Below are 26,664 nucleotides of genomic sequence, written 5' to 3'. Positions count from 1 at the left end.
AAAATTAGTGTATCATGTTCAATTGTATATGAACTAATAGGGTATACCGCAACAATGGGTTGTGTGTTTTCTATCTGTCCACCAGAATGCACCAAAATAGTCTTTTGAGACAGCGATGCTAGTCCCAATCCCAGCGACGGTAATCCCAGTTGATAGAGGTGCCTTCTCAGAGAGTCCCCAGTAATCTCCGTCTCCTCAAGTCCTTTATTACATCATCTCATCTCGTCTTCCCCCATCAACGAATGTTATAAAACGGGAACTTTCACTGCAGAGAAGATTAAAATAAAACATAGGCTTAATTAATAATCTGTAAGGCTTCTAGACTCTCATATAATGAGTCATGTCCTCAGACACACTGCTGTTAAATGAGACTAATCTGTAATCGACACGGTGATAATGGGAAATTTCAACCCTGCCTCTCACTATTTTCACCATACATTATACAGTTAATCCTCAGAGCAAACCCATCAAACCCTAAATCATTACTACATTTACATATACTTTTCAATTCATTAAGTAAGTAAGTGAATCGTCAATCCATCAATCATCATAAGAAATAGTGCCAAAATCTATGCCAAAACTAGGGGACCATTGGCAGCTACAATGCTGGAAGAAGGAAGAATTCTTATTTCATTTCATCAAGAGGGTACTAACACTCAGCGGCCCGTTCACAGACAAAACCGATGCGGTCAGTGCAGAAGAAGTCGTTCCAGTTGGCTTCGTGGATCATGCCCGCACAGTCCTCTCCCTCCTCGTGACCGTGCGCCCAGTTGTCAGGCTGGCCTGGTTTCCACTTCCTGCAGTGAGGGTCACATGATCAATGTACACAACAGAACATGACATCCGACATTTGTAGAAAGAAACCTTTTGTTTTTATATTATTTCACTCGAGACAATTCTGTTTGTTAATACCTGGGCCGGTTTTCATAGACAAGGCTTAAGCCTAGTCCTGGATTAAATCACACTTTCAATGTAGAATCTCCATTGAATATGCTTTTTAGTCTGGGACTAGGCTTAAGCCTTGTCTGTGAAACCGGCCCATTATGTCATTGGTTGATTCATTGTTTGATTGAACTAAAATGACTCACGTAAAGATGGGGAGGGATCCATCGGCCCATTTCCAGACATTTTCCTCCTCTAAGTCTGTCAAGCCCAGCCAGAAGTAGCCCTTTCCTGCAATCTGCTTTTTCATCCATAGCTGAGGATCAAAAACACCAGACAAAAAGTTACAAAAGCACGGTAGACTAAACATTATTTACACAGTTTAGGTTTCAATTCCCCCATTGATTTAGGTCAACAATATTTCATCAGGTTGTTTTGAATGGGTCTACCTGCTCATCCATGTCGTTCACAATGACCATCAGGGAGGTCATGTTGGCACAGAATTCCTTGGACTCATCAAAGTTCAGTCTCTGTGGGCCTGAAGAGAAGTAGTAGCAGCTGCCTCCGTAACCTCGCCACTTTGGTGGGCACCCTGAAATATCAATCACAAAGACTTCAGTCTTTCAGCAATCCCCAAAAAATGTTGCACAATGATTTCTGGATTCAATTCCCACATTATTGAAAAATGTTATCTGGAATGGAAGTGTATTTTTCTAATGGAAAATACAAATATGACCAATTTCTCTATTGGCCAATGGTATCTGCAATGGTCTCATCAACACACCTCACCTCACATGTTCTTTCGCTCAGTAAACTCACCTGGTGCTGCGGTGGGGACGACAGTGGGGGGGGGCTGGACCTGCCGAGCCACTGATGCCTGTGGCTCAGAGGGGGCGACCAGAGGGGGCACTACCACCTGGCCAGGTAACCCTGGTAACCCTGGAGGCCCAGCTGGGCCGATGGGACCAACAGGCCCGCGGGGTCCATCCGCCCCTACGGGCCCGGCCGGCCCTCGAGTCCCCTGAGGCCCCTGTGCTCCCTGAGGTCCTGACTGTCCGTCTCTGCCAATTAGCCCGGCAGCACCAGGCTCACCCTTGTCGCCTGCGGCCCCGGCCCGACCCCCTGACCCTCTAGAACCTTTAGGACCGAGGCCGCCTCTGGCGCCAGGTGGACCCTTCTGTCCTGCTGCCCCTGGGGGTCCCGCAGGACCCTTCTCTCCTTTAGTACCCTGCAGCCCTGCCACCCCCTTGTCCCCTCTCTCTCCCTTCTGGCCCTGCTGGCCCACTTGGCCCTGGGGTCCTTTGTCACCTCTGGTGCCCCTCGGACCTGGAGGACCTGGAACAGAACAGTAATTAGTTAATCAATGACAGTCTTGTCTAGTCAGCTGTAAGTGTAATGAAGTGTTATTCAAAATAGCAACAAAGTGCTTTGTGTTATGGTTCCACATTCATGCATGAAGTCTGCGAGGCCTGCTGTATATCGACCTACTTGTACAGAGCATGCTCAATGCATACAGCATGTTTAGACTCCTATAGCATATGGAGTAACCTCTACACTTTCCTTACCCTGTAGGATGGTGAAGTTAGTAATGATCTGTGAGTGTTTGCTGTCCACCATCTTCATCTCCTCCATGACCACAGAGAGGCTGCCGACCTCCCGGTCCAGCCTGGCCGTCAGCTCATCCTGCTGGGTCCTGAGCTCGGCCGCGTCGGCCTTGGCCTCCGCCACACTCCCATTCAGTCCCTGCAGCAGGTCCGAGTGCCTCATCACCGTCTCGGCGCAGTTGCGTAGGCCGTTCAGGTCCGAGCTGATGACACCCAGGAGTTGCGAGGCAAAGCTGACGTTCCCCGTCACGCGGTCCATGTCGCCCTCGTGCCGGTCCAGCCGCCCCTCCATCTCGTCGAACCTCGAAGAGGTGGCGTTGTCGTGGTCGCGCTGGCGGTCCATCAGCTCGCGCAGGTTCTGGTCGTGACCCTCGTTGAGGGCGGTTGTGTTTTGGATCTGCCCTGCCAGGGAGCTCAGCTGAGCCCCCATGTCGTCCAGGGACTCCCCGTTGGACCGGGCCAGAGCTGAGTTATTGGCTGTCAGCACCTGGAGGTTCTGGACCTTCTCCCTCAGCCACTCGGCGTCGGCCCGGGTCTGCCTGGACGTCTGCTGCAGGCCCTGGTAGTCGTTCTTCAGCTTCTGCACGGCCTGGCCCGCGTCTTCCACCGTCCTCTGGAGGGCGCTGAGGACGTTGCGGTGCTGGGCCTGGGTCAGGTTAAGGGCGTTGATGCTGACCTGGTCCAGACCCTTCTCTTTGGCTTGTCCCTGGAGCTCTGACTGGAGCCTGGCAGTGTCTGCCTGGAGGCCGTTTATCAGGCTGTTGTACGAGGCCAGGGTCCGGTTGACGCTGCGCAGAGAGGCGGCGTTACTGTCCAGCACACTCTGCAGAGAGACGTGGCCGCTGTGCATGTCCTCTCCTGTCACCTGGAGGTCGTCCAGCACCGCCCGGTTGTTGGTGGCCCTGAGGGCGATGTCATTCAACTGGCTCTGTAACGTCTGAATGTGCGACTTGAAGGTTTGGATCTCGCTGGTGGCGTTCTCGGACTTCTCCCCTGATTGATCATCTAGATGAGGAAGACACACAATAAAAAACATATTTCATCTGTGAAATTTACATCTACATTTTATATTTTAGACATTTAGCAGATGCCTTTATCCAAAGCGACTTATGACAAGTACATTTGTCTAAGTAAGTGAATCATCTATACATCAGTTATCATGAGAAAAATAAATTTATGGCATTGGCAGTCACAATGCTAGAAGAAGGAAGAATTACTTTTTAATATTTTATTTTATTTTATTTACAGTAGAGAAACTGCACAAGGGGGTAGTTGGTCTGTAGGAGGGACAGTCAATATGTATATTGAAGAGATGGGTCTTCTTCTACAAATAAGCTAAACATCCAATCATCAAATCAAGTAGCACCATGTGCAGTGCAGCTGAAATGTATTGCAAACGTTTGTTATAAAGCCCTTTTAAAAAAAAAAGAAGAAGATTAAAATAAAGTAAAAGTGTATGTAATTAAGACTCACCAAGCTTCTTCAAGTCTGTTTCCACAGCAGTGATCTTCCCCCCATAGTTCTGCATGCCTTCAGACACATTGTCCATCCTCTGGACCACTGAGAGACACAGCAAGGGAAGGAGAGAAGGAGGGAGTCAATCAGCTGAGAAGAAACCATGTAATGATACACGCTGTAGACACATAACTACTATGTGAAACAGTCAAAGTGTCGATGATATGTGATTAAAATGACATGGATCATGGTGTAGAGCTGACAGCACTGTGAACCAAGTCCTCTCAACGCTCTAATGCTAACTCTTCACATGCACGAGAGTGCACGCACACACGCACACGCACACACACACACACACGCACGCGCGTGCGCACATACATATACACACACACACACACACACACAAACAGCACACACATATAAACAGTTCACACACGCGCACACACACACACACACACACACACACACACACACACACACACTAACACAGTGCATGACACTTCATTTCCTCTGGAATGTGGCATGTTATATATGTCGCATGGTATTGTTGTATGAATCGTGGAGGAATCTGCCTGTCAAAGATGATTTCCGAACACTGGGGTAAGACCTGAAATAGGAAAGGGACTGCAGACAGCCTTAACTGGATCTGGTGCTTTCTGATATTGAACACAAGAGGGTGCTAGCGTCCCCATGTACATACCACTCCAATTCATGCTGAGCACAGAGAAACGAAAACAGAGATCCTATTTCAAAACAACAAGCCATTCATTGGCTTATCACAGTGGAGAAACGGTTGAGTCTGCATCCAATTTTCACTTTGAGCATAATTCATTTCGAGTCATTCATAATATTTCCTATGATCTTATAGCCTTCAATTGTGGTTCTCTGTGGCTTCGTTGGTAGAGCATGGTGCCAACAACACTTGTTCAAGTCAATGTAAGTCGCTTTGCACAAAAGCATCAGCAAAATGGCAACAATCTTAAAAAAGGGTGACTTATATCTTGCAAAAATACTTAACTGAACTATATATGGAGAGTTCAGCATAAGTGAAAATGGCTAATACAACACAATTGCACATGTCGCAAACACGTTGAGATCTGTTCTCCTAAAGCAGTGATGATGACACAGAGTTTGCTGTCTAGACTCTAGGAACAAGGAGGATGATCAACAGCAGAGCTCTAAACCAGGTGCTCATGCAAGCCACTGAAGCCCAGTGGGGACCTGCCTGTCCATCTGATCAAAATTCCCATCGCATTCTCACCATCTTTGGATAGTCTATCTTCATCTTCATCCCATTGTTGTTGTATGATTCTATCAGTATGGGGGTGTCTTTAAAACATGGAAAAACAAAAAACCTATAAAACATCCAAGGCACTCAACTGTTATCATTCCAGACATGGTCTTGCATAACCAAACATGAAACAATAACACGCTCTTGGGACAAACAAAAACAACGGGGGTCTGTTTCAAAGGGACCGGTCAGTGTTACCCAGGGAGCAGGAGTGTGGGGGAGGTCAGCTGGGCTCCAATGTTGCTTTTTCTCTCTCTCTCTCTCTCTCTCTCTCTCTCTCTCTCTCTCTCTCTCTCTCTCTCTCTCTCTCTCTCTCTCTCTCTCTCTCTCTCTCTCTCTCTCTCTCTCTCTCTCTCTCTCTCTCTCTCTCTCTCTCTCTCTCTCTCTCTCTCTCTCTCTCTCTCTCTCTCTCTCTCTCTCTCTCTCTCCCTCTCTCTCTCTCTCTCTCTCTCTCTCTCCCTCTCTCTCTCTCTCTCTCTCTCTCTCTCTCTCTCCCTCTCTCCCTCTCTCTCTAAGGTAGCATGGGCATTACAGCTTGTATAAGACCGCTATTTCGAGTAGGGGCTTATAGGCTACACAATCTGAACCTGGTGATGACCAGTAGCCTATAGTAAGACCCAATCCAGAGCCTGACTAATGCTAGTCATGACAGTGCGCTATGACCCAGCGCAACGGAAAACTATGTCCTAAGCATTACCTGTATTTTCACTGAAGGATAGAGTTGAGAAGTAGCTCTAACTGACATAATTGGCCAGTTTAAGAGATTAGAAACAGTTTGTTTGTTTTGTTCGTTTGTTTGTTTGTTTCGATGAAACCGAACCCTTAAGACTTGTGAGAAAACGCAGCAGGCAGCAAATAGCAGGGGTTTAGTTCAATAAGTAGATTATAATGTGTGTCGATTAAAAAACAAGCAAGGTATCTTGGTTAACACAGAGACACTGTTTGCGGTCCTGTGTTTCATAAGGCTAGAGAGAGAACTGGCTTCAGAAATCAGCCTGTGATGAGGCCCAGAGAAGTGCAGTGTTTTTGGACACTCGGCGCCATTTGTGAGTCAACCTGCGGTTCATGGGACAACAAATTGCTACCGAGCCATAAAACCTCCTCTGGGGTCTGGGGTGGGTTGGCAGGGTGGTCGCTGTTCGCCCTGGTCATCTGGGAGACATTACACCCCAAACAACTAAATCACATGGGTTTACATGGTAACTCCTAAGACTTTGTGAGCCAAACAATAAAACCAAACTCTAATACAGGCTTTGTCTTGATACTGAATATATTTAGAACAACATAATTTTGACTCGATTTATTATCTTCTGGTAGCCACATAAGCCACATAAATTGGGAATCTTTAATTACGTAGCATGATGTAATTGTGATGTGTTTAGAGATGTTCGAGCCAGGATGATACACAAAATACATTCCGTAGTGGTGTCCATGGAGACAGTATTTGGAAACACTTCCTGTTTCAGTGGATCATGGCTGCCTTGTGTCAAACAGAAGTTAAAATGGTTCGACAGCATGTTTTCTGTCAGGCGATGCTCAATCTCTGACAAACATCAGCTCGACAGAAAGTAAACACAATGGATGTTGTCAAGGAAGTAACTGTTCATGTGAAACATCTAAACATCTAACATATATTTAAAAAATGGAACCAAATGGAAATGGAATAAAAAATGGTTGGAACTCTTCTGACAGGGCCTCTGCTTCTGGTTTATTTTCCATTCCGAAATAAAAGTATATTCCAAAATAATAACCGCTGAGATGAAAAACAATGCACTTCTATGACCAAACAAGTTTTCAACATTAATAATCTATTCCTCAAACACTGGTACCCTAAGGGCAATCCCAACCGCTTACATGGTCATACATCACATGGCAATCTACTTCTGTGACATGGACAGTACTTCAGGGGAGGCTGAAGGAGGTAGGAATCGGAGGAGGATGGGCTCATTGTAATGCATGGAACAGAATGTGGAATGCTATCAAAAACGTGTCCAGTATAGTACAATTCTGCATACCATTCGTTCCATGCATTACAATGAGTCTGTCCTCCGATTTCCACCTCCACCAGCCTCCCCTGGTGTACCTGAGTTAGTGTAATGCGCTTACCTTTGTATCCAAGGACAGCTACCGCTATGGTGAGCATGGCACACAACACGTAGAGCAGGGCTATGGCTGCCCTCAGGGCCCAGTCATTCTTACACTTGGTGCATTCAGTACCCTCCTGGATCCCTGGAAGAAGACACAACACGACACATCTTGTAAACGACAGCAGACAACAGCACTCTATTCTGGATTTCAATGTTATGTTCTGTGCCCAAACTTTTAGAAATCCAATTGACCTGAAAGCCGTGAATGGGCAGGCCCCCCTCCTACATCTCAGACCTCTTAACCCCCGTACTCCACCTCCAGGTCCCTCAGGTCATCTAGCTTAGGGCTCCTGGCTGTCCCGAAATCCAGGCTCAAGCTCAGGGGTGACCGTGTCTTTTCTGTCGCAGCCCCCTAGACTGTGGAATAGCATCCCCCTCTTGATCAGATCTGCCCCCTCTATAGATTCCTTTAAATCCAGGCTTAAACATACTTATATTCTTTAAAGATTCCCTAATGTGGTTTTGATTTGTGCCTGTTGTTGTTCTTTATGTATTTTCTATGTATGTTGTTATGCTTATGTTATTGTGATTGTATATATTGTGATTGTATTGCCTTTATTGTGATTTTAATCCATGTACATCACTTTGGTCAGTGCGTGTTGTTTTAAATGTGCTTTATAAATAAAGATGGCTTGACTTGACTTGACTTGACATTCGCCAGAAATTGACTGGCAGAAATGGACTAATAATGCAATAGGTTTAGTGTATTGAATCGTTTTCTCCTCTGGTTTAAATACTTAAAAGTAAACCCAATGTTTTCACTCAAAGTAGAGAGATCATTTTCTTTTCATCGCTGTGTGTGCCTAGCACTGTGAAGTGGGACTAGCTGTACTTTGCTAAAAAGTGACAATCAAAAACATTTGCAGTCATGAATAGGCAAAAAGGCTTAATTCATGGAACAAAACTGCAAAAAAAATAAAAAATCAACTGCTAGACATGTGTTAGCCATACGGCAGACAAGCCTCAACATAGCGGAAGAATGGCACCAGTCTCTATTCGTGCTATACCTCATCGCCAGCCAACCTCGGAAGAACACTACCTCCACACACTGGAAGCATCGGTCATTCCGGTTGTCACACAGGTTCAATGGTCCGGCACCACTACTCCCTCCCTAAGAAATGTGAAGATTGTGTGATGCAAGACATGCCAGGAAGTTTGTTCGACTTTCTGACACGAAAACTGACCCTGTGGCCTCTGGAGGAGGGAGTGAGAGACCAGCTGGAGTCTCAATAACAGACAATAAAGGAGTTTCTCTGTTCCCTCCAACTACCTCTCTCATAATCAAATGTGCCTTCAAAACGAAGGAAACGTCCTCAGGGAAAGAACACTAGAGGGAACCAGAAATACTATACTACCCAGGGACGCTGACAACAGCACGTTTGAGTCTAAGAAATTGTATGGCTTAAGTTCATTCTCATGCACATCAAACAAGACTGTTCTAATTCAGGCCCTCGTCAACTGCTAAGACACCGAGGGGTCCCAAGGTCATTGAAAAGTCCCATTGAAAAGTTACCACAATCATACAGCTAATAGCAAGAGGGAAAATCGGACCCATGCATTTGTTCCCATGTGAAATGCACTAATGATTTCCATACAACCTAATGGCTCGTTTGTTTGTTTTCATGAGGCCAGTCTAGGTCCCACGTGATTGGTTATAATGGTTTTAATGCGTGAACTGAGAAAGGGCAACAACACTTATACACTACATTCCTCTGTCTTTATAACTCATCCCTATCTAACATCCTGCATTGGTGAGGGCTTGATGATGATTCCACAACTCAGTGTAGTTGTTGACGACAGCTGAAGTGGACTACTCAACAACCGCTCTCACTCTGTGTACGTAGACCTTGTTGCTGGAGGTCAAGCTGAAGTGGTCCTCCGACCTGATCCCAGCAGCGAGACCCCCAGGAGGTCGTGGGCATGGCGGAGATCTCCAGCTGTGGTCTGGGTACCTCAGCCTGGGCTGGGTAAACAAACACCCCCCCCCCCCCGGCCCCCACTATCTACTCCATCCGACGCTCCAGAGTCGGGGCCAGACATTCCACAGCTGGGCTCACATCCTCGTTGGACTTCCTCCGCCTACATTTGATCAGAGGCCAGTCAGGCCACGGTGGTTTAGATCTCCAGATGGTCCTCCCCTCCCCTCCTAGCCTGGGCTATGGCCTATGGCCTATGGCCGCCCATGGCATCCAGGTTGGGGCACAAACTCAAAGCCACACAAGGCCTCCTTCCCTCTGTGGGAGAGGTTGGTCAGGGAGGGAGGGAGGGAGGGACCGGGGAGGGGGTAGGAAGGGAGGGGGGTGAGGTCTCTCAGCCTTGGACTCTACACATCTGTGAAAACATCATGGCGGCCACCTCAAAGGGGCCCAGCCGCGGAGCCGTGGCCCCAGACGTGGGGTTGGAGGAGGCCCCCAGTAGCCCCTGTGTGTGTGCGGCACCGAGAGCCCCCAACGTTGAAGCCTGCATGGAGCGTTCATCTGAGGCCCCCCGCGAGTCCCCCCCCTGACCACACGCTGCTTAAAGCACCCCACTACTACATCATGTCAACAAGCTCCGTACCCCTCTGGCTCTGGGTCAAGGGCAGAGCGGACATGGTGTATCAGAGAGAACACATCGCAGGGAGAGATGGAGCCGGTCATACAGTATGTTAGTCAGTTGCCTTGATGTTTATTGTATCAGCTTGGATCATTGAGATGCAACTATTTTCCCATAGACAAACAAAGCGGTCATTCTGGCTTCTGTCTGGTTTACTTGCAGCAGCCACAGACGTATACAACTTGTCAGTTGTTTTTATCTCAACGGACTGATAGAGTACCAGACATTTTCTGAGTTAGACATTTCCATCGAGGACTCTCTGTACCATATCATATGAAATAAAAGCCTTAAAATAAATCCAATATAATTGGGCCTCTCTATAAACCTAATCTGTGACACAGCAACCTCAAGGCAAATAAATGTATCGAGTTCCTGTAGTGATATCTTGTTCCACATAAAATATCCCATCAGTCAGCAAAAGTGTCACGTGCCACATTCATGAAAACCTCATGGCCTCTCGCTGCCTGTGTCCTGTGTGTATCAAATACCACAATACATAAACATGCTGACACATATACATATCACAAGCTATAACCGAAAACACACCAGCGCTAACCCAACTCTTGCTATGGAGCAAAGAGCAGGGGGGAGGGGGGGGGGGGGGGGGGGGGGGACTGGTTAAGGCTCAGCGGCTGGATCGCCGCCAGGGTGTCCCAATCAACAAGCTGGAATCTGGCCAGACGATTCCCTAGAGGTAAATAAATACCAGAAGAGCCAAAGAAGGAGCAGATGGATGGCAGAGCGTGGTGTGTACCACATGTATGGTACAGTAGTGAGTGACACTGTGTTCCTTCTTGTTTTCAGTGCCTCTCGCCTCAGTCCTGTTCGCTTTGTCAATTACACAATGTACTTTTTCTGTGTGTGAGAGAAAGAGAGAGAGAGAGAGAGAGAGAGAGAGAGAGAGAGAGAGAGAGAGATCCTGCTACACTCCCAAGTAAACAGTTGTCCCTAGATGAAGGAGAACCCATTGAAGGACCCTGTTTGGTGCCATGTCGAACCCAAGGTTCTTCAAAAGAGTTCCCCACAGAGATCATAACATAATATGTTGTTAAATGTCCTAACTCTATTTATATGGGGTCCTCCTACAAGGACAGATGAAGAACCTTTTTCTTTCCAAGTGTTCAGTACAGGCTGCCTCGGGCCAGACGCGGAGAGAATAGACCAGCCAAGGTAAGCATCATGATGGAGCACTGACAGGGCGCCCACTGTAAGGACATGAATACACGTGTATGAATCAGAGTGATTCAGTGTTATGAGTATGGTATGTGCAGCACCTGTGCATGTTTGTGATATAAGAGTCTATAGATGTCCTCAGATCATCTTGAAACATCGGAAATATTTCTAGAAGAGGAACAAATGATGATATTTCCCTCTACAGCCAAGTGTCTTAGTCCTGCTGTGTATGTCAAAGGTGGGTGGGGGTGGAAACTGAGAGAGAGAGAGAGACAGAGTGTGTGTGTGTGTGTGAGAGAGAGAGAGAGAGAGAGAGAGAGAGAGAGAGAGAGAGAGAGAGAGAGAGAGAGAGAGAGAGAGAGAGAGAGAGAGAGAGCTGTGCAGAGGTCCACACTGGTGCATGTAAAACAGCTGTATTTCATTTGGACTCAGGAAGTCGGTCAAAGAAAATTCCTGATGCTTTTTTTTCTTCTTCCTTATTCCATGTACCTGGAATAGGACTCGCTCGCATGCCCGGTCTCACGGAGCGCTGGCACTGGAAATTTCCATGGCAACACAAAGAAAGCTTGTACAGTCTTCAGATTTTTTGTATGAAGAACTTTTGTATGGAGAGCTAGCTCTATCGTATATACAATGGCTGGGTGGTTCCTCCGGATTCAATTCATAACCATTAATTTTGTGTGAGGGTTTTGGACATTTGACAAACTGTACTGTACAGGCAATAGTCATATGTGACAGCTGCTGGCGAAAGTGGGAACAAGTCGGCAACCGAGCAAATGTTCAGACTTCTATTCAGAAACATTTAAATACATTTCCATATTGCTGAAAATCAATGACACACTCGCTAGCCAAGCCAAAATATTACAATGCAATGGATTCAGTGAATAATCCCCACTACTACCTAGTTAGTGTAGAGTAGTGGGGATTACTCACCGAATCCATTGCATTACAATGTTTTGGCTTGACTAGCGAGTGTGCCATTGATTTTTCAGAATAAAAGTCAGAACATTTTGATTGGTTGCCTACTTGTTCCCACTTCCACCAGCTGCTGTCACATACCTCTACAGTCAGTCACTCAATTACTACTTTGATTGAGTTGCAACTGTTAAGACTTGGAGAATGCTGAATGTTTCTTAGCCAGTGGGGAACACAGAATATAGATGTGTTTCCCTTGTTGAGTTTTATAGAACAGACATTGTGTCCCCAAAAATAAGAACAGACTGTCAAAAATGTAACAAGTGCAAATTTAACAAACTGATGTGCTAAAATGATTTGGTTCGCTAAACATTTCAACAGAACAAAACACACACAGCTGAAATGTGAGATAGATGTGAGCAGAACACAACAGAGGCAATTACCAAAAAGAAGAAAAAATGCTGAGTTTACCATTTACCATGGCTTGGGTTTATTGTACAGTATAACCCTGTGCTCTATATATACATTCACAGCGGGGGGAGAGAATGCTTCGACCGTATCCCTCCGGCTGTCTAGTTAATCTACTTCAGTCTCCACGCTAGACAGCCTGTTCACCCAGATCCAGTCCGCTAACAACATGGTGCCCTGGCCTGGAGTCTTCACGGTACACTCGTATGGCCCCAATGACTTCCCCAGCATTAACAATCTCTCACTGGAATGTTAACAAGTAAACACTACGCGACAGGGGAAGTTACCACTGAGACAAATTACCACACCATTAGGGTTCTTCAACCTTATAAGCAGAACTGCTGAGTTGGCCTAGCATGCAATGGCAACATTTTTGTTCACTTGTTGCTAACAGGTTTATGACACTTTAAATCTTGAGCTTCGGGGGGGCATCTGGGGCTAGTTAGACGTGGTCAAAATCAAAGGCCGCATGCAAACATTCCATACATCACCCCCTTCCGTGCCAGGCTTCGAAGAACAAACATCTAAAATGTCAGTTCGCTTTACAGTTTGGATGCAATGGATGTGCGAGATAATGGCTTCTTTGTAGAACCCTTGCTTCCGCTGGGTGATAGGTGGAGGATGTGGCTGTGGTTATAGAAGTGTGTGTTGCAGTTTTTAGAAGGATAATGTATGGATGACAGGGTAACCGCCCTCTACATACACACACACAGACACACACACACACACACTCACACACACGCACACACACACACGCACACGCACACGCACACACACACACACACACACACACACACATACAGTACATCAGACATACAGTACATACGTAGGCATACACACACACACACACACACACACACACACACCCTGTGCTGACTGGTGGCATTTGAAGACGACCCTGTTGAGCACTAGCAGTAGACCGTAGAGTCTAGACCGTAGACCACAGCACACGCCGTTCTCACTATTTGAGGCAGCAGTCATAATTGTGTGGTAAACCTCCCTTTCTTCCAATCCCATACATATGCGGAACAACTGTGTTTGGCTTTCACAGCCTCTCCACCTGTTCCTCCTGTCATCACTGACACTCAGAGAGAACCCTGGCCATCTCTGAAGAGTTCACGTGAAGGCAACCAGCTGCAGGATGTTGGCAGGATGTTGGCTCCCTCACGCAGGGTTCGGGGGCACCCGCGTGGGGCTGCATTAGGTACAAACGGTTTCTCTACGGGATGGAAGTCATGAGCAATAAAGAAAAGAAGAGACAGTCATGGAAATTCAACGCGAGCCTGAGTCCAGGGATGATGTGTCCATTGGCCTGTTGAAGCACAGGGAAGGCAGCAGGGCGCAGACACGCCATCCTGTGAGGAGTAGAGACGCCTGCTTTGAGGGAGAGAGCGCTGCTCTTGTCACGGAGGGGCTTTATAACACACTTGATACTTTGTGAGCAGTCAGGCTGTCTTTTCAAAGTCAGGTTGTCTGTTCCAAAACAAAAGTGCTGAGAGGAAAAAACAGACGCTAAATGCCAGATAAAACAGTTAGAACGTCTGTTAAAAAGGGATTCCCGGCTTCCAACGAAGGGCGAACGTGGAGATGATTAGGACTGGGGTTCTTACCCATCTGTGCAGAGTTAGAAAAAGACAAAGACTAAGACGAATAGATCATTTATCTTCATCCAAGGAGACAGAGTCGTGACTCTGAGCGTGGATCATAAACAAGAGCTACTCTTGACTGCCATCGCCACGGTTTGTGAAGCAGCGGGATACGATATCAAAAGGTCTTTGTTGTCCCTGCCTAAGTCATCAGTTTCCATTCCTCATTTAAAGTGTGGCCCTCTGTCGGTTTCACGAGAGTTTCAGTAAGTCATTCCCTTGTTGTATTGGAAATAACGATAAAAATGCCAAATACTGAGCACGTATACGGAATCTGCATTTTCTGATGTAGATCCAGCGGATGACTTTGGCAAGCTAGAGTGCTGTTGGAAGGACTTGTTTTTGCTAATTGAGTATTAACATTCCCAAGAAAGGCTGTACAAATCTGGGTTCAAACACCACTTGAATCCACAGCATGGGGGGGGGGGTACTTAAAATATGCACACTCACTCACATACATACACCCGCACACCCGCAGACCCACAAACCCCCACACACACAGACACACACACACACACACACACACACACACACACACACACACACACACACCACACAACACAGGTTGACCTTTCAGATCTTAACGTGCCAAACATGTTCTTGTTTCCCCCATTTCAGCCATTCACACATCACTAACACCTCTCACTAACACACCTCACTAACACCTCTCACTAACACACCTCACTAACACATCTCACTAACACACCTCACTAACACACCTCACTAACACCTCTCACTAACACATCTCACTAACACATCTCACTAACACACCTCTCACTAACACCTCTCACTAACACCTCTCACTAACACATCTCACTAACACATCTCACTAACACACCTCTCACTAACACCTCTCACTAACACACCTCACTAACACATCTCACTAACACACCTCACTATCACATGTCACTAACACACCCTACTAACACACCTCACTATCACATCTCACTAACACACCTCACTAACACACCTCACTAACACACCTCTCACTAACACCTCTCACTAACACACCTCACTAACACCTCTCACTAACACACCTCAGTAACACACCTCACTAACACACCAAAACTAACCTGGATCATATCTCCGGGCCGCCTACAACCACATAGACAGTGACTGCCCATTCTCCTCATACTGTATCTCTGGTGTAACCCTGAGCCCGTGCCAGACATAACTTAGAGAAAATGCTCTGTCCAGTTCCGTGTTCTGGATGCCTCTATTCCCAACGGCGTAGGCAACATAACTATGACGTTACTTCCACACATGGTTCTAAAAACTGAAATAAGTCAAGTGTGCAATGCTGAAAATGGATTTCGAACCGAATGAATGCCCTCCCCCATAGGACAGAAAGGCGCCAGATATTGAAGTAATGTTGGACTGCAACACTGCTGGCGTCTTTCGGTCCTATGGGGCGGGGGGGAATTGGAATACTCCAGAACTGAAGTCAACTCAGGCATTTGGGAACAGTTCGCAATCCAATTATGAAAATCCTTTGGGAATTCATAGACTTCCTTCCCGAAAATGCTTGTAATGCAGTGTGGCAACGGTACAGCAGGAGAGGCTGGTGGAGGTAGAAATCGGAGGATGAGCTCATTGTAATGCATGGAACGAAACGAGAAATGGTATCTCATTGTAATGCATGTGTGTTTGATACAATTCCTCATTCCATTATGTAGGGTGGCTGTGGCTCAGGAGGTAGAACCGCCGTCTAATGATCGCAAGGTTGGCGATTCGGCAGTTCGATCCCCGGCTGGCCACATGCTGAGGTGTCCTTGGGCAAGACACTGAACCCCAAATTGCTCCCAATGAGCGGGCCGGCGCCTTGCATGGTAGCTTGCTGCCATTTGGTGTGTAAATGTGTGTGTGAATGGGTGAATGAGAGGCCGTTGGAAAGCAGTTTGGAATAAGGTGCTATATAAGTGAAGTCCATTTACCGTTACAATGAGGGGGTACAGTATGTACAGTCGTCTGCGGTGCCAGCGTCTCATAGCCGACTGCACCTGGCCCAGTGTTTCTAGCCCCACTGAGAGGGATATGTTCAATGGGGAAGACGCCCCTCAGAGAAACGCCTTTCTCTATTACCATCATTCACATGCACGCACAGCGAACAACAACACAGAGGCCATAAACTAGTTTTATGGGGTTGCAGAGACTGACCCCCACCCCCCCCAGCTCCTCCCCCCCCACCCACCCAAACATGTTCCTGAGGGCTGGCATGTTAGAGTGAGGTCATTTCCAGTGAGCAAGAAGAACCACATGAACCACAGAGAGAGAGAGAGAGAGAGAGAGAGAGAGAGAGAGAGAGAGAGAGAGAGAGAGAGAGAGAGAGAGAGAGAGAGAGAGAGAGAACTAAGTAGCTAGAGTAGCTACAGTACACAGACCAGGCCAGAGAGCTTTACTAAGCATCCCTACTGTCTATAGGTCAGGGGTGAACGAGCTATAACTATCCTACATCGGGCCAGAGGTAAACAAGCTATGAGGCACACCATCACTACACACATCAGGTCAGAGGTGAACAGGGGCGAACAGGGATGAGGAGGATAGGCATGATATCACAATCACACAGGGGTCCCCATGGACATAGAGGGTCGGACAACCCCCGGGGTCAGTAACACACCCATTACTCACAGAGGGTAAAATACCTCAGCCTCACTGTCTCCACTGGGCTTTAATCGTTTCTCTCTCTCTCCTCATAGTATGGTCACAGTGTCTCTACTACAATAATCTCTATCATAAACGTAGAATCTCTGACTGTCTGTTTGTTTTTGCATTTGTTATTTGTTTGTTTGTTATTATGAGCTTCTTTGAGATGTGTGGTTTGTACAAATAATAATAATAATAATATTATTACCAAGTGTCTTGATTGCCAAAGGGTCAGTGATTGATCCAACCTGCCAACATCAGAGAACAACAGCTTTAAAAGGAGTCTCATGGGATAGTTTTAAATTACCTTAATGATAGAGCACACACATTAGGAATAGGTCATGTATGGTTATGTTTTCATACGCCAACCCTGCTAGACGAAGTAGACTGGAGGGGCTATTAAATACTCAGTCTCGGAAGTAATATAATATAAATCTGTTTCATTTTAGGACTAATCCCTTATGTAGAAATGTATGTGATGTCATAGTTTAACAAGGCATTTTGTTTCTATTGTGTTTTTATTTCTTTATTTATTTCTTTATCTCTTTTGGCTCAATGGTATCTATCTGAACATTTAATCCACATTAGTAGTGACGTGTGGGTGTTAAGAGATTTCCAAAGAAAGCAAGAAAACAACTGATTCAACAAATTCTTTCCACTATTGTCTGTATTCTAATAACAAAAACATGTCTACACAACGAGTTAGAGTTGTTGATCTGTGTGGGTTAAGATCACTGTGGAAGTAGTTACAGGGCAATTTTAGGGTTTGAGGTGCCTTTCAACAACTCATTGTCGGCAATCTATTTTACAGAGCAAAGTTCTGGAAAAAACACCCCAAAGAAAATTCTGAAACTTCAAATAAAGAGTCTAACTCTCCCTCATTCTGGCACACCACAACAACACGAACACAAATACACTAAGACATGTTGCCCTATGTGGGTTGAACATTTTACTGCACCCATAGAAGACAAAACCGCTGAAGTAGTGCTGGGGGCTGGAGGAGGAGTGTCTGGGGGTGTGTATGAGGGCTGTTTGGGGGTGTATATGAGGAGTGTCTGGGGGTGTATATGAGGAGTGTTGGGGGTGTATATGAGGGGTGTCTGGGGTGTATATGAGGAGTGTTGGGGGTGTATATGAGGAGTGTTGGGGGTGTATATGAGGGGTGTTGGGGGTGTATATGAGGAGTGTTGGGGTTGTATATGAGGAGTGTTGGGGGTGTATATGAGGAGTGTTGGGGGTGTATATGAGGAGTGTTGGGGGTGTATATGAGGAGTGTTGGGGGTGTATATGAGGAGTGTCTGGGGTGTATATGAGGAGTGTTGGGGGTGTATATGAGGGGTGTTGGGGGTGTATATGAGGGGTGTCTGGGGGTGTATATGAGGGGTGTCTGGGGGTGTATATGAGGAGTGTCTGAGGGTGTATATGAGGAGTGTCTGGGGGTGTATATGAGGAGTGTTGGGGGTGTATATGAGGAGTGTTGGGGGTGTATATGAGGAGTGTCTGGGGGTGTATATGAGGAGTGTCTGGGGGTGTATATGAGGAGTGTCTGGGGGTGTATATGAGGAGTGTTGGGGGTGTATATGAGGAGTGTTGGGGGTGTATATGAGGAGTGTTGGGGGTGTATATGAGGGGTGTCTGGGGGTGTATATGAGGAGTGTTGGGGGTGTATATGAGGAGTGTTGGGGGTGTATATGAGGAGTGTTGGGGGTGTATATGAGGAGTGTTGGGGGTGTATATGAGGAGTGTTGGGGGTGTATATGAGGAGTGTTGGGGGTGTATATGAGGAGTGTTGGGGGTGTATATGAGGAGTGTTGGGGGTGTATATGAGGAGTGTTGGGGGTGTATATGAGGAGTGTCTGGGGGTGTATATGAGGAGTGTTGGGGGTGTATATGAGGGGTGTTGGGGGTGTATATGAGGGCTGTCTGGGGGTGTATATGAGGAGTGTCTGGGGGTGTATATGAGGAGTGTCTGGGGGTGTATATGAGGAGTGTCTGGGGGTGTATATGAGGAGTGTCTGGGGGTGTATATGAGGAGTGTCTGGGCGTGTATATGAGGAGTGTTGGGGGTGTATATGAGGAGTGTTGGGGGTGTATATGAGGAGTGTTGGGGGTGTATATGAGGAGTGTCTGTGGGTGTATATGAGGAGTGTCTGGGGGTGTATATGAGGGGTGTCTGGGGGTGTATATGAGGAGTGCTGGGGGTGTATATGAGGAGTGCTGGGGGTGTATATGAGGAGTGTTGGGGGTGTATATGAGGAGTGTTGGGGGTGTATATGAGGGGTGTTGGGGGTGTATATGAGGGCTGTCTGGGGTGTATATGAGGAGTGTTGGGGGTGTATATGAGGGGTGTTGGGGGTGTATATGAGGGGTGTTGGGGGTGTATATGAGGAGTGTTGGGGGTGTATATGAGGAGTGTTGGGGGTGTATATGAGGAGTGTTGGGGGTGTATATGAGGAGTGTTGGGGGTGTATATGAGGAGTGTTGGGGGTGTATATGAGGAGTGTTGGGGGTGTATATGAGGAGTGTTGGGGGTGTATATGAGGAGTGTTAGGGGTGTATATGAGGGGTGTCTGGGGGTGTATATGAGGAGTGTTGGGGGTGTATATGAGGAGTGTTGGGGGTGTATATGAGGGGTGTTGGGGGTGTATATGAGGAGTGTTGGGGGTGTATATGAGGAGTGTCTGGGGGTGTATATGAGGAGTGTCTGGGGGTGTATATGAGGAGTGTCTGTGGGGTGTATATGAGGAGTGTTGGGGGTGTATATGAGGAGTGTTGGGGGTGTATATGAGGGGTGTTGGGGGTGTATATGAGGAGTGTCTGGGGGTGTATATGAGGAGTGTTGGGGGTGTATATGAGGAGTGTTGGGGGTGTATATGAGGGGTGTTGGGGGTGTATATGAGGAGTGTCTGGGGGTGTATATGAGGAGTGTTGGGGGTGTATATGAGGGGTGTTGGGGGTGTATATGAGGAGTGTCTGGGGGTGTATATGAGGAGTGTCTGTGGGGTGTATATGAGGAGTGTTGGGGGTGTATATGAGGAGTGTTGGGGGTGTATATGAGGAGTGTTGGGGGTGTATATGAGGAGTGTCTGGGGGTGTATATGAGGAGTGTCTGGGGGTGTATATGAGGAGTGTCTGGGGTGTATATGAGGAGTGTTGGGGGTGTATATGAGGAGTGTCTGGGGGTGTATATGAGGAGTGTCTGGGGGTGTATATGAGGAGTGTTGGGGGTGTATATGAGGAGTGTCTGGGGGTGTATATGAGGAGTGTCTGGGGGTGTATATGAGGAGTGTTGGGGGTGTATATGAGGAGTGTCTGGGGGTGTATATGAGGAGTGTTGGGGTGTATATGAGGAGTGTCTGGGGGTGTATATGAGGAGTGTCTGGGGGTGTATATGAGGAGTGTTGGGGGTGTATATGAGGAGTGTTGGGGGTGTATATGAGGAGTGTTGGGGGTGTATATGAGGAGTGTTGGGGGTGTATATGAGGAGTGTCTGGGGGTGTATATGAGGGGTGTCTGGGGGTGTATATGAGGAGTGTTGGGGGTGTATATGAGGAGTGTTGGGGGTGTATATGAGGAGTGTTGGGGGTGTATATGAGGAGTGTTGGGGGTGTATATGAGGAGTGTTGGGGGTGTATATGAGGAGTGTTGGGGTGTATATGAGGAGTGTCTGGGGGTGTATATGAGGAGTGTCTGGGGGTGTATATGAGGAGTGTTGGGGGTGTATATGAGGAGTGTTGGGGGTGTATATGAGGAGTGTTGGGGGTGTATATGAGGAGTGTTGGGGGTGTATATGAGGAGTGTTGGGGGTGTATATGAGGAGTGTCTGGGGGTGTATATGAGGGGTGTCTGGGGGTGTATATGAGGGGTGTCTGGGGGTGTATATGAGGAGTGTTGGGGGTGTATATGAGGAGTGTCTGGGGGTGTATATGAGGGGTGTCTGGGGGTGTATATGAGGAGTGTTGGGGGTGTATATGAGGGGTGTCTGGGGGTGTATATGAGGAGTGTTGGGGGTGTATATGAGGAGTGTTGGGGGTGTATATGAGGAGTGTTGGGGGAGTATATGAGGAGTGTCTGGGGGTGTATATGAGGAGTGTTGGGGTGTATATGAGGAGTGTTGGGGTGTATATGAGGAGTGTTGGGGGTGTATATGAGGAGTGTCTGGGGGTGTATATGAGGGGTGTCTGGGGGTGTATATGAGGAGTGTTGGGGGTGTATATGAGGGGTGTCTGTGGTGTATATGAGGAGTGTCTGGGGGTGTATATGAGGAGTGTTGGGGGTGTATATGAGGAGTGTCTGGGGGTGTATATGAGGAGTGTTGGGGGTGTATATGAGGGGTGTTGGGGGTGTATATGAGGAGTGTCTGGGGGTGTATATGAGGAGTGTCTGGGGGTGTATATGAGGAGTGTTGGGGGTGTATATGAGGAGTGTCTGGGGGTGTATATGAGGAGTGTCTGGGGGTGTATATGAGGGGTGTTGGGGGTGTATATGAGGAGTGTTGGGGGTGTATATGAGGGGTGTTGGGGGTGTATATGAGGAGTGTCTGGGGGTGTATATGAGGGGTGTCTGTGGTGTGTATGAGGAGTGTTGGGGGTGTATATGAAGGGTATTGGGGGAGTATATGGTGCTTTCTTACTGCACAAGCCGTCTGTGCTGTGCTGGGTTGGTGTGGGTTGGTGTGGTGTGGTCATACCCAGTGGGTGGCCAACCACAGTGGTTATAGATACTGACTCAGCCCGTCCTGCCTGGGGGCCAGCCTTGTAGTGATCGGCCTGAGACTACCCAATCCCAGATCCAGACCCAAACCCAGACCCAAACTCAGATCCACCCCCAGAGCCAGACACCAGAACCTGCTCTGCCTCTGATTACAAGCCTCCCAGTCTGCCCACAGAGCACTTTCAGGCTTCATCACCAAGCACGGCCAATAAAACCACACAGCTTGGATCCAGGCTGCCAGTAGCATGCCAAGCCTGTGCTGTTGTGATAAGGCATGCAGACACTGACCGCTTAGAAGGAGGGGCCTTGCTTGTTTGGCGAGGGTAGAGGTTGGCTAGGCCCATAATACAAGTAATCTTGTATAATTCAATGGTATATCATATTATACCCACCGCGCCACACATTAATACTTCTGAGGAAATTACACTTGACTAGCCAAACTGTGCCATACATTGTGTCAACATGTTTCTTTAACCATACTGTGCATCCACATTACACTCTCCCTCACGATTTCTGTGTATCAATTTCAGTTATTTTAAAAGTAGCCTAATGTTGTGTGCTGGAAAGTATTTTGATACCAATGTGACCAAATGTAATTTTTGGAAGAGCTCTAGGTGTTCTCCGACAGAGAAAACTCAAACTAACATTTTCTCTGTTCAGCAGATGTGCACATGTGAATACACAAACGCATGACTAGACACTCCAAAGGCTGAATCAACGGATTCAATGGAAATCTGTGGGTTTACTTATTTTCACAACTAGCACTGCCATTTTAGCATATCTTCGCGAATAAAATAATAGGGAGAAACATGAGCAAGAATAATATTGAAAGCCGGCATTTTGGCTACAGGCCAGAATAATCAAAGTCAGAGCAACAAACTCACCGTGCCTCTGTCCTGGCTGGCCAGGTCTGAAAATGTGATCGTCAGTGGTGCTTTGAGTCAGAACAGAGAAAAAGAAAAATACACATCTTTCATTCTCTCTTTCTGTCTTTTTTCAGCTCAGGAAGCACAGAGTTGATTTTGGCCTCCTCCTGAGCCAAAAGACTTTCATTAATATATCATACAGCACTTCTCTCTTTCTGGGCTGTCTCGTATTGCGGAGGGGTGAAAAGAAAATGGAATTGGTCTCCATCACGAACATATGTGTTATTTTTGTGGCCCGGCCAAAGCCTGCTGAGAAGACGAGGCACACAGGACATCCATCATGCGAGAGAGACACCCTATCGGATGACAGCTTGTTACAGGGGTGTCGTTTAGTAGGCCAACACATCCCGCAGAGACAAACACACTGTATTGAGCGGTAGGGAGCTGAATGTACAGTATGGTGGAGTGGTTAGGCTAATGTGGCTTCGAACCCTTTACGACCGTACAATGACTGACTGGGTGAGACTGAGCTGCGGCTTGGAAATGTCATGTTACATAACTCAGATCGATCTACACGTTTGTGAATTCTACTGTACAGCTTAGTGAATACAGGCGCCCCTTCACTCTCAAGTCTCTGACCCCCCCCCCTTCCACTTGTGCATTTAATCACAAGCTGTTAGCCAGATAAGACGCAGGTAATGGCTGCAGCTGGAACACGTCTCGATGGTGGATTCTGATAATAACAGCAGTTGTAGTCTGTGAAATCCACACGCGACTTACTGTGAATGAATGAATGAATGAATGAATGAATGGACTTTATTGTCATTGCTACAGTACAGGTACCAAACAACGAAATTTAGGAGGGGTGGCTCCCCTGGTGTTAGGAAAGGGAAAAAAAAAAAAAAACGTTTAGAAAAAGAATAAAATCACAAGAAGGTAAGGAGCTGGTTTACATAAATAAAGGCTATGTACACAATCCACTGTACTATACTGCACAGATAGTCAACTAGGGTTGTCATATTGCACAAAAGTATTTTTTCACGTTATTTAAAGTGTCACAGTTTGCAGGCTTGAAATGTACATGTTTGTGCCTCAGCACTAGCTGCCATACAATCCGTCCAGACTGTCCTGGGCCCAGAACGTAGGCCTTTGCTGTGTTCAGGGCCTTGACGGCCCTGTGGTAGAAGCAGTTCTTCAGTGAAGGAGTGGTTGGAGAACCAGGCAGAACATCCAGGAGGCTGGCTATAACTGGCCTGTTTTCAACCCCCATACTGCCCACAGTACATGTGCTGCTGCGGGCCCATGCCTCATTCTTATCACCAGCCTTAGCTCAAGCCTTATCAGTAGCCCTGAGCTCAAGGGTTAAACAAAGGGCCTCTCTCAGGGCAGGTTCCCATGCGGCCGACCCAAGGTTGACCCCCGCACTCACCACCTCCACACACCCCACACCCACCACTAATGCCCTCACAGAGCCCTTCATGGCAGGTTTGAGGTGGGCCTCTGGCACGCGGGGGGATTATTTGCGTGCTGATTTGCATTCCCTTGCAGTCCCCTGATTGGCTGAATCGGCTGAGTCAGACTGACATATCACAAATCAGACCCATTCCTCTGAACCTCAAGGAAGACCAGGACTGAACAGGTCTAGGGAGAAGAGACAACCTGGGGATGACATTGTTTTTCTTTCGCTCTCTCTCTCTCTCTCTCTCTCTCTCTCTCTCTCTCTCTCTCTCTCTCTCTCTCTCTCTCTCTCTCTCTCTCTGTCTCTCTCTCTCTGTCTCTCTCTCTCTCTCTCTCTGTCTCTCTCTGTCTCTCTCTCTCTCTCTCTGTCTCTCTCTCTCTCTCTCTCTCTGTCTCTCTCGCTCTCTCTTTGTTTACACTTTCTGTGTCTTTCCTTTGTATCTATCTTTCTTCCCCCTCTCTCTACCCCCCTCCCCCCCCCCCCCTCATCTCTTCTCCCCCCTCCTCTCCCCTTCACTCCCTCCTCCCCTCTCTCTGGCCTTCTTTATTGAAAACACGAGCGTATAATCTTTCATCAGAATGACTGAACACAAACTGCATGCATGCAAACCCTGGGGGTGTAATAAGCAGGCATTTTGAAAACATTCTTTACTGGTAATAAACCCCACTTAAATTAGAACCACTTGCTGTCAATCTATTCTTAGGCTCCAATTCAAAAAGAACATATAGAGTGACTCAAACACTACCCCTTCCATATGGTTTATTTTATAATAGTTTATATAATCATCATCATCATCATCACGTATTGTATAAGCACTGAAGGTCACGGTGAATCACATGTAAAAGTTGGAACCTAGGAGAGGGAACGGTTTGGTACAGTTTGGTCTCATGCACCCCGCGAGGTACGTCCAGCCTCAGTATGAGTGAAAGCAGTTGCACGTTTTCCCGAAAACTCCTCCACTTCAGGGAGTATTTTGAGGGGCCGCTTTTTCCCTGTTTTGGGGGGCACCCTCCCATTGGGCAGCCCCAGCGACCTCTTCTCCCGCCTCCCTGTGGTTCCGCTGACACAGCAGGCAGGGCCCAGGCATAGAGACCGCCCGCCCCCCCACCACCCTCCCTCCCTCCCTCTACCTACCCTCTCCTCCCCTCCTCTCTCAAACCCCCTCTCCCTCTCTCTCGACCTCACTGGAGTCCGTCAGGGCATATAGGCTTCCACTGAATAAACCGATAGAGTCGAGGCACAGGAAGCAGCTCTACGGCTTTTTACATAATCTCAGAGGGATGATGGGCCGCTGGTGGTGAGCAGATGTCTAGCCCTGCAGAGGACCTCACTCCTGGGCAGTTTAGGAGCCTAACTGTACCTCACTCACTCCTTGTTCAGTTGTACATACATACAAAAGGTCTTAGAGCCATTTTGGTCATGCACACATACACACACACAGACACACACAGACACACACACACACACACACACACACACACACACACACTCTCTCTCTCTCTCTCACACACACACACACACACTTACTTTAACCTCCATCATAAATGTTCAAAAAACACAAGCTCGTCCACTCACACTGTGTGTCAACGAGGTGTCAGCTGAGTGGTCTGAGCCATGCGTATGTGTAAAACAGTGAGTATCCCCCGATGTAAGTGACCCCCGATGACACTCTCAAGGAGGACTAGGTGTGTGTTAATGCTCTGACATGTTCTGACTGTTGAGTTCTTGCATTCCACACATTCTCAAATACACACATTCATCTGTGGTCATGATATACTGTAACTTCTGGTATTGTTTCAGATCACACTTACTTTACAGCCAGTTTAAAGGGCCAATCTGGGATTCAAATCAGTTACTGGTAAACTTGTTTTGAAACCAGTAGTTTTGGTAAACAGCCAAGGGATGGGGCTGGATAAATGATACCACTCTCATATTAGACGGAGCTATGGATGCAAGGATTGACCATCCAACAATTGACCATCCAAACAACAGAGTAAAAAAAGTGAATATTTTTGATTCTGATGGGGCAAGACAGCTGGACTTATTTCATGAGACATGTATTCATTATAATCTTCAAGAATCAATGGCTATATATCAATCATTTCCAAAAACTTGATCAACCTGACCAATCCCAGACTGCCCCTTTATGACTTAGTGTTATATATTATCTATATATTATATATTATATATAATATATAAATTATATACGTATATATTATATTTTAGTTATACCTTTGCACAGATAAGATCTTCAATTTGTTGAGAAAACTGTATGAAGGTAGACATCTCAGGGGGCCATGTCAGGGTTAAAGAATGACCTTTCATTTTAAACTGAGCTGTTTGTGTAGGTTTGGACAGCGTTTAGTGGGAGAAAATAACACCATGGCTGCTAAATTTGTGCAGCGGCCAAGAACACCCAGGATGAAGGGGTGTCCACTCTCTTTAACTTTATGTTTAAAAGACAGAGGGATATTGCCTGAATATGATAGCCAACGCAAATACATCTGGGAAATCTCATTGGCTGATCTCTCCAAGACACCAGACCTATGCACTTGAACACTGGAGGACACAGCACAGCCAGTTGCCAGGATCAGTTGGAATGTTCCATTGTTTGGTTTACATGTACAGTATCGGTTTCCATTTGCAATGTCTGAAACACTGTGTGTGTGTGTGTGTGTGTGTGTGTGTGTGTATGTGTGTTAGTATGTGATTGTCTACTCACCAAACCGCTTGTAGCCAAAGGACTGTACCTCCTCTTCATCAGCAAAATCGTCTGTGGGGAAACACAAAATATGACAGTAATTCAT

The 26,664-nt window shown here is 46.9% G+C and overlaps 1 protein-coding gene across 1 annotated transcript; it reads right to left on the bottom strand.

Annotated features, from left to right (window-relative positions):
• Positions 1 to 649: 649 nt before the first annotated feature.
• colec12 (collectin sub-family member 12) lies at positions 650 to 26,664 on the bottom strand (the record flags this gene model as incomplete). Its single annotated transcript, XM_080546967.1, has 8 exons — positions 650 to 797; positions 1,089 to 1,198; positions 1,332 to 1,474; positions 1,702 to 2,217; positions 2,448 to 3,491; positions 3,960 to 4,046; positions 7,339 to 7,461; positions 26,580 to 26,664. 8 exons carry the CDS (start codon positions 26,662 to 26,664, stop codon positions 650 to 652), a joined length of 2,256 nt encoding a protein of 751 aa, XP_080403093.1.

The sequence above is a fragment of the Nansenia antarctica genome, assembly GCF_963989245.1.
Source record: "Nansenia antarctica genome assembly, chromosome: 16".
Lineage (NCBI taxonomy): Eukaryota > Metazoa > Chordata > Actinopteri > Argentiniformes > Microstomatidae > Nansenia > Nansenia antarctica.
The sequence above is the reverse complement of the archived record's forward strand: the minus strand, read 5'-3'. Positions and strand labels throughout refer to the sequence as shown.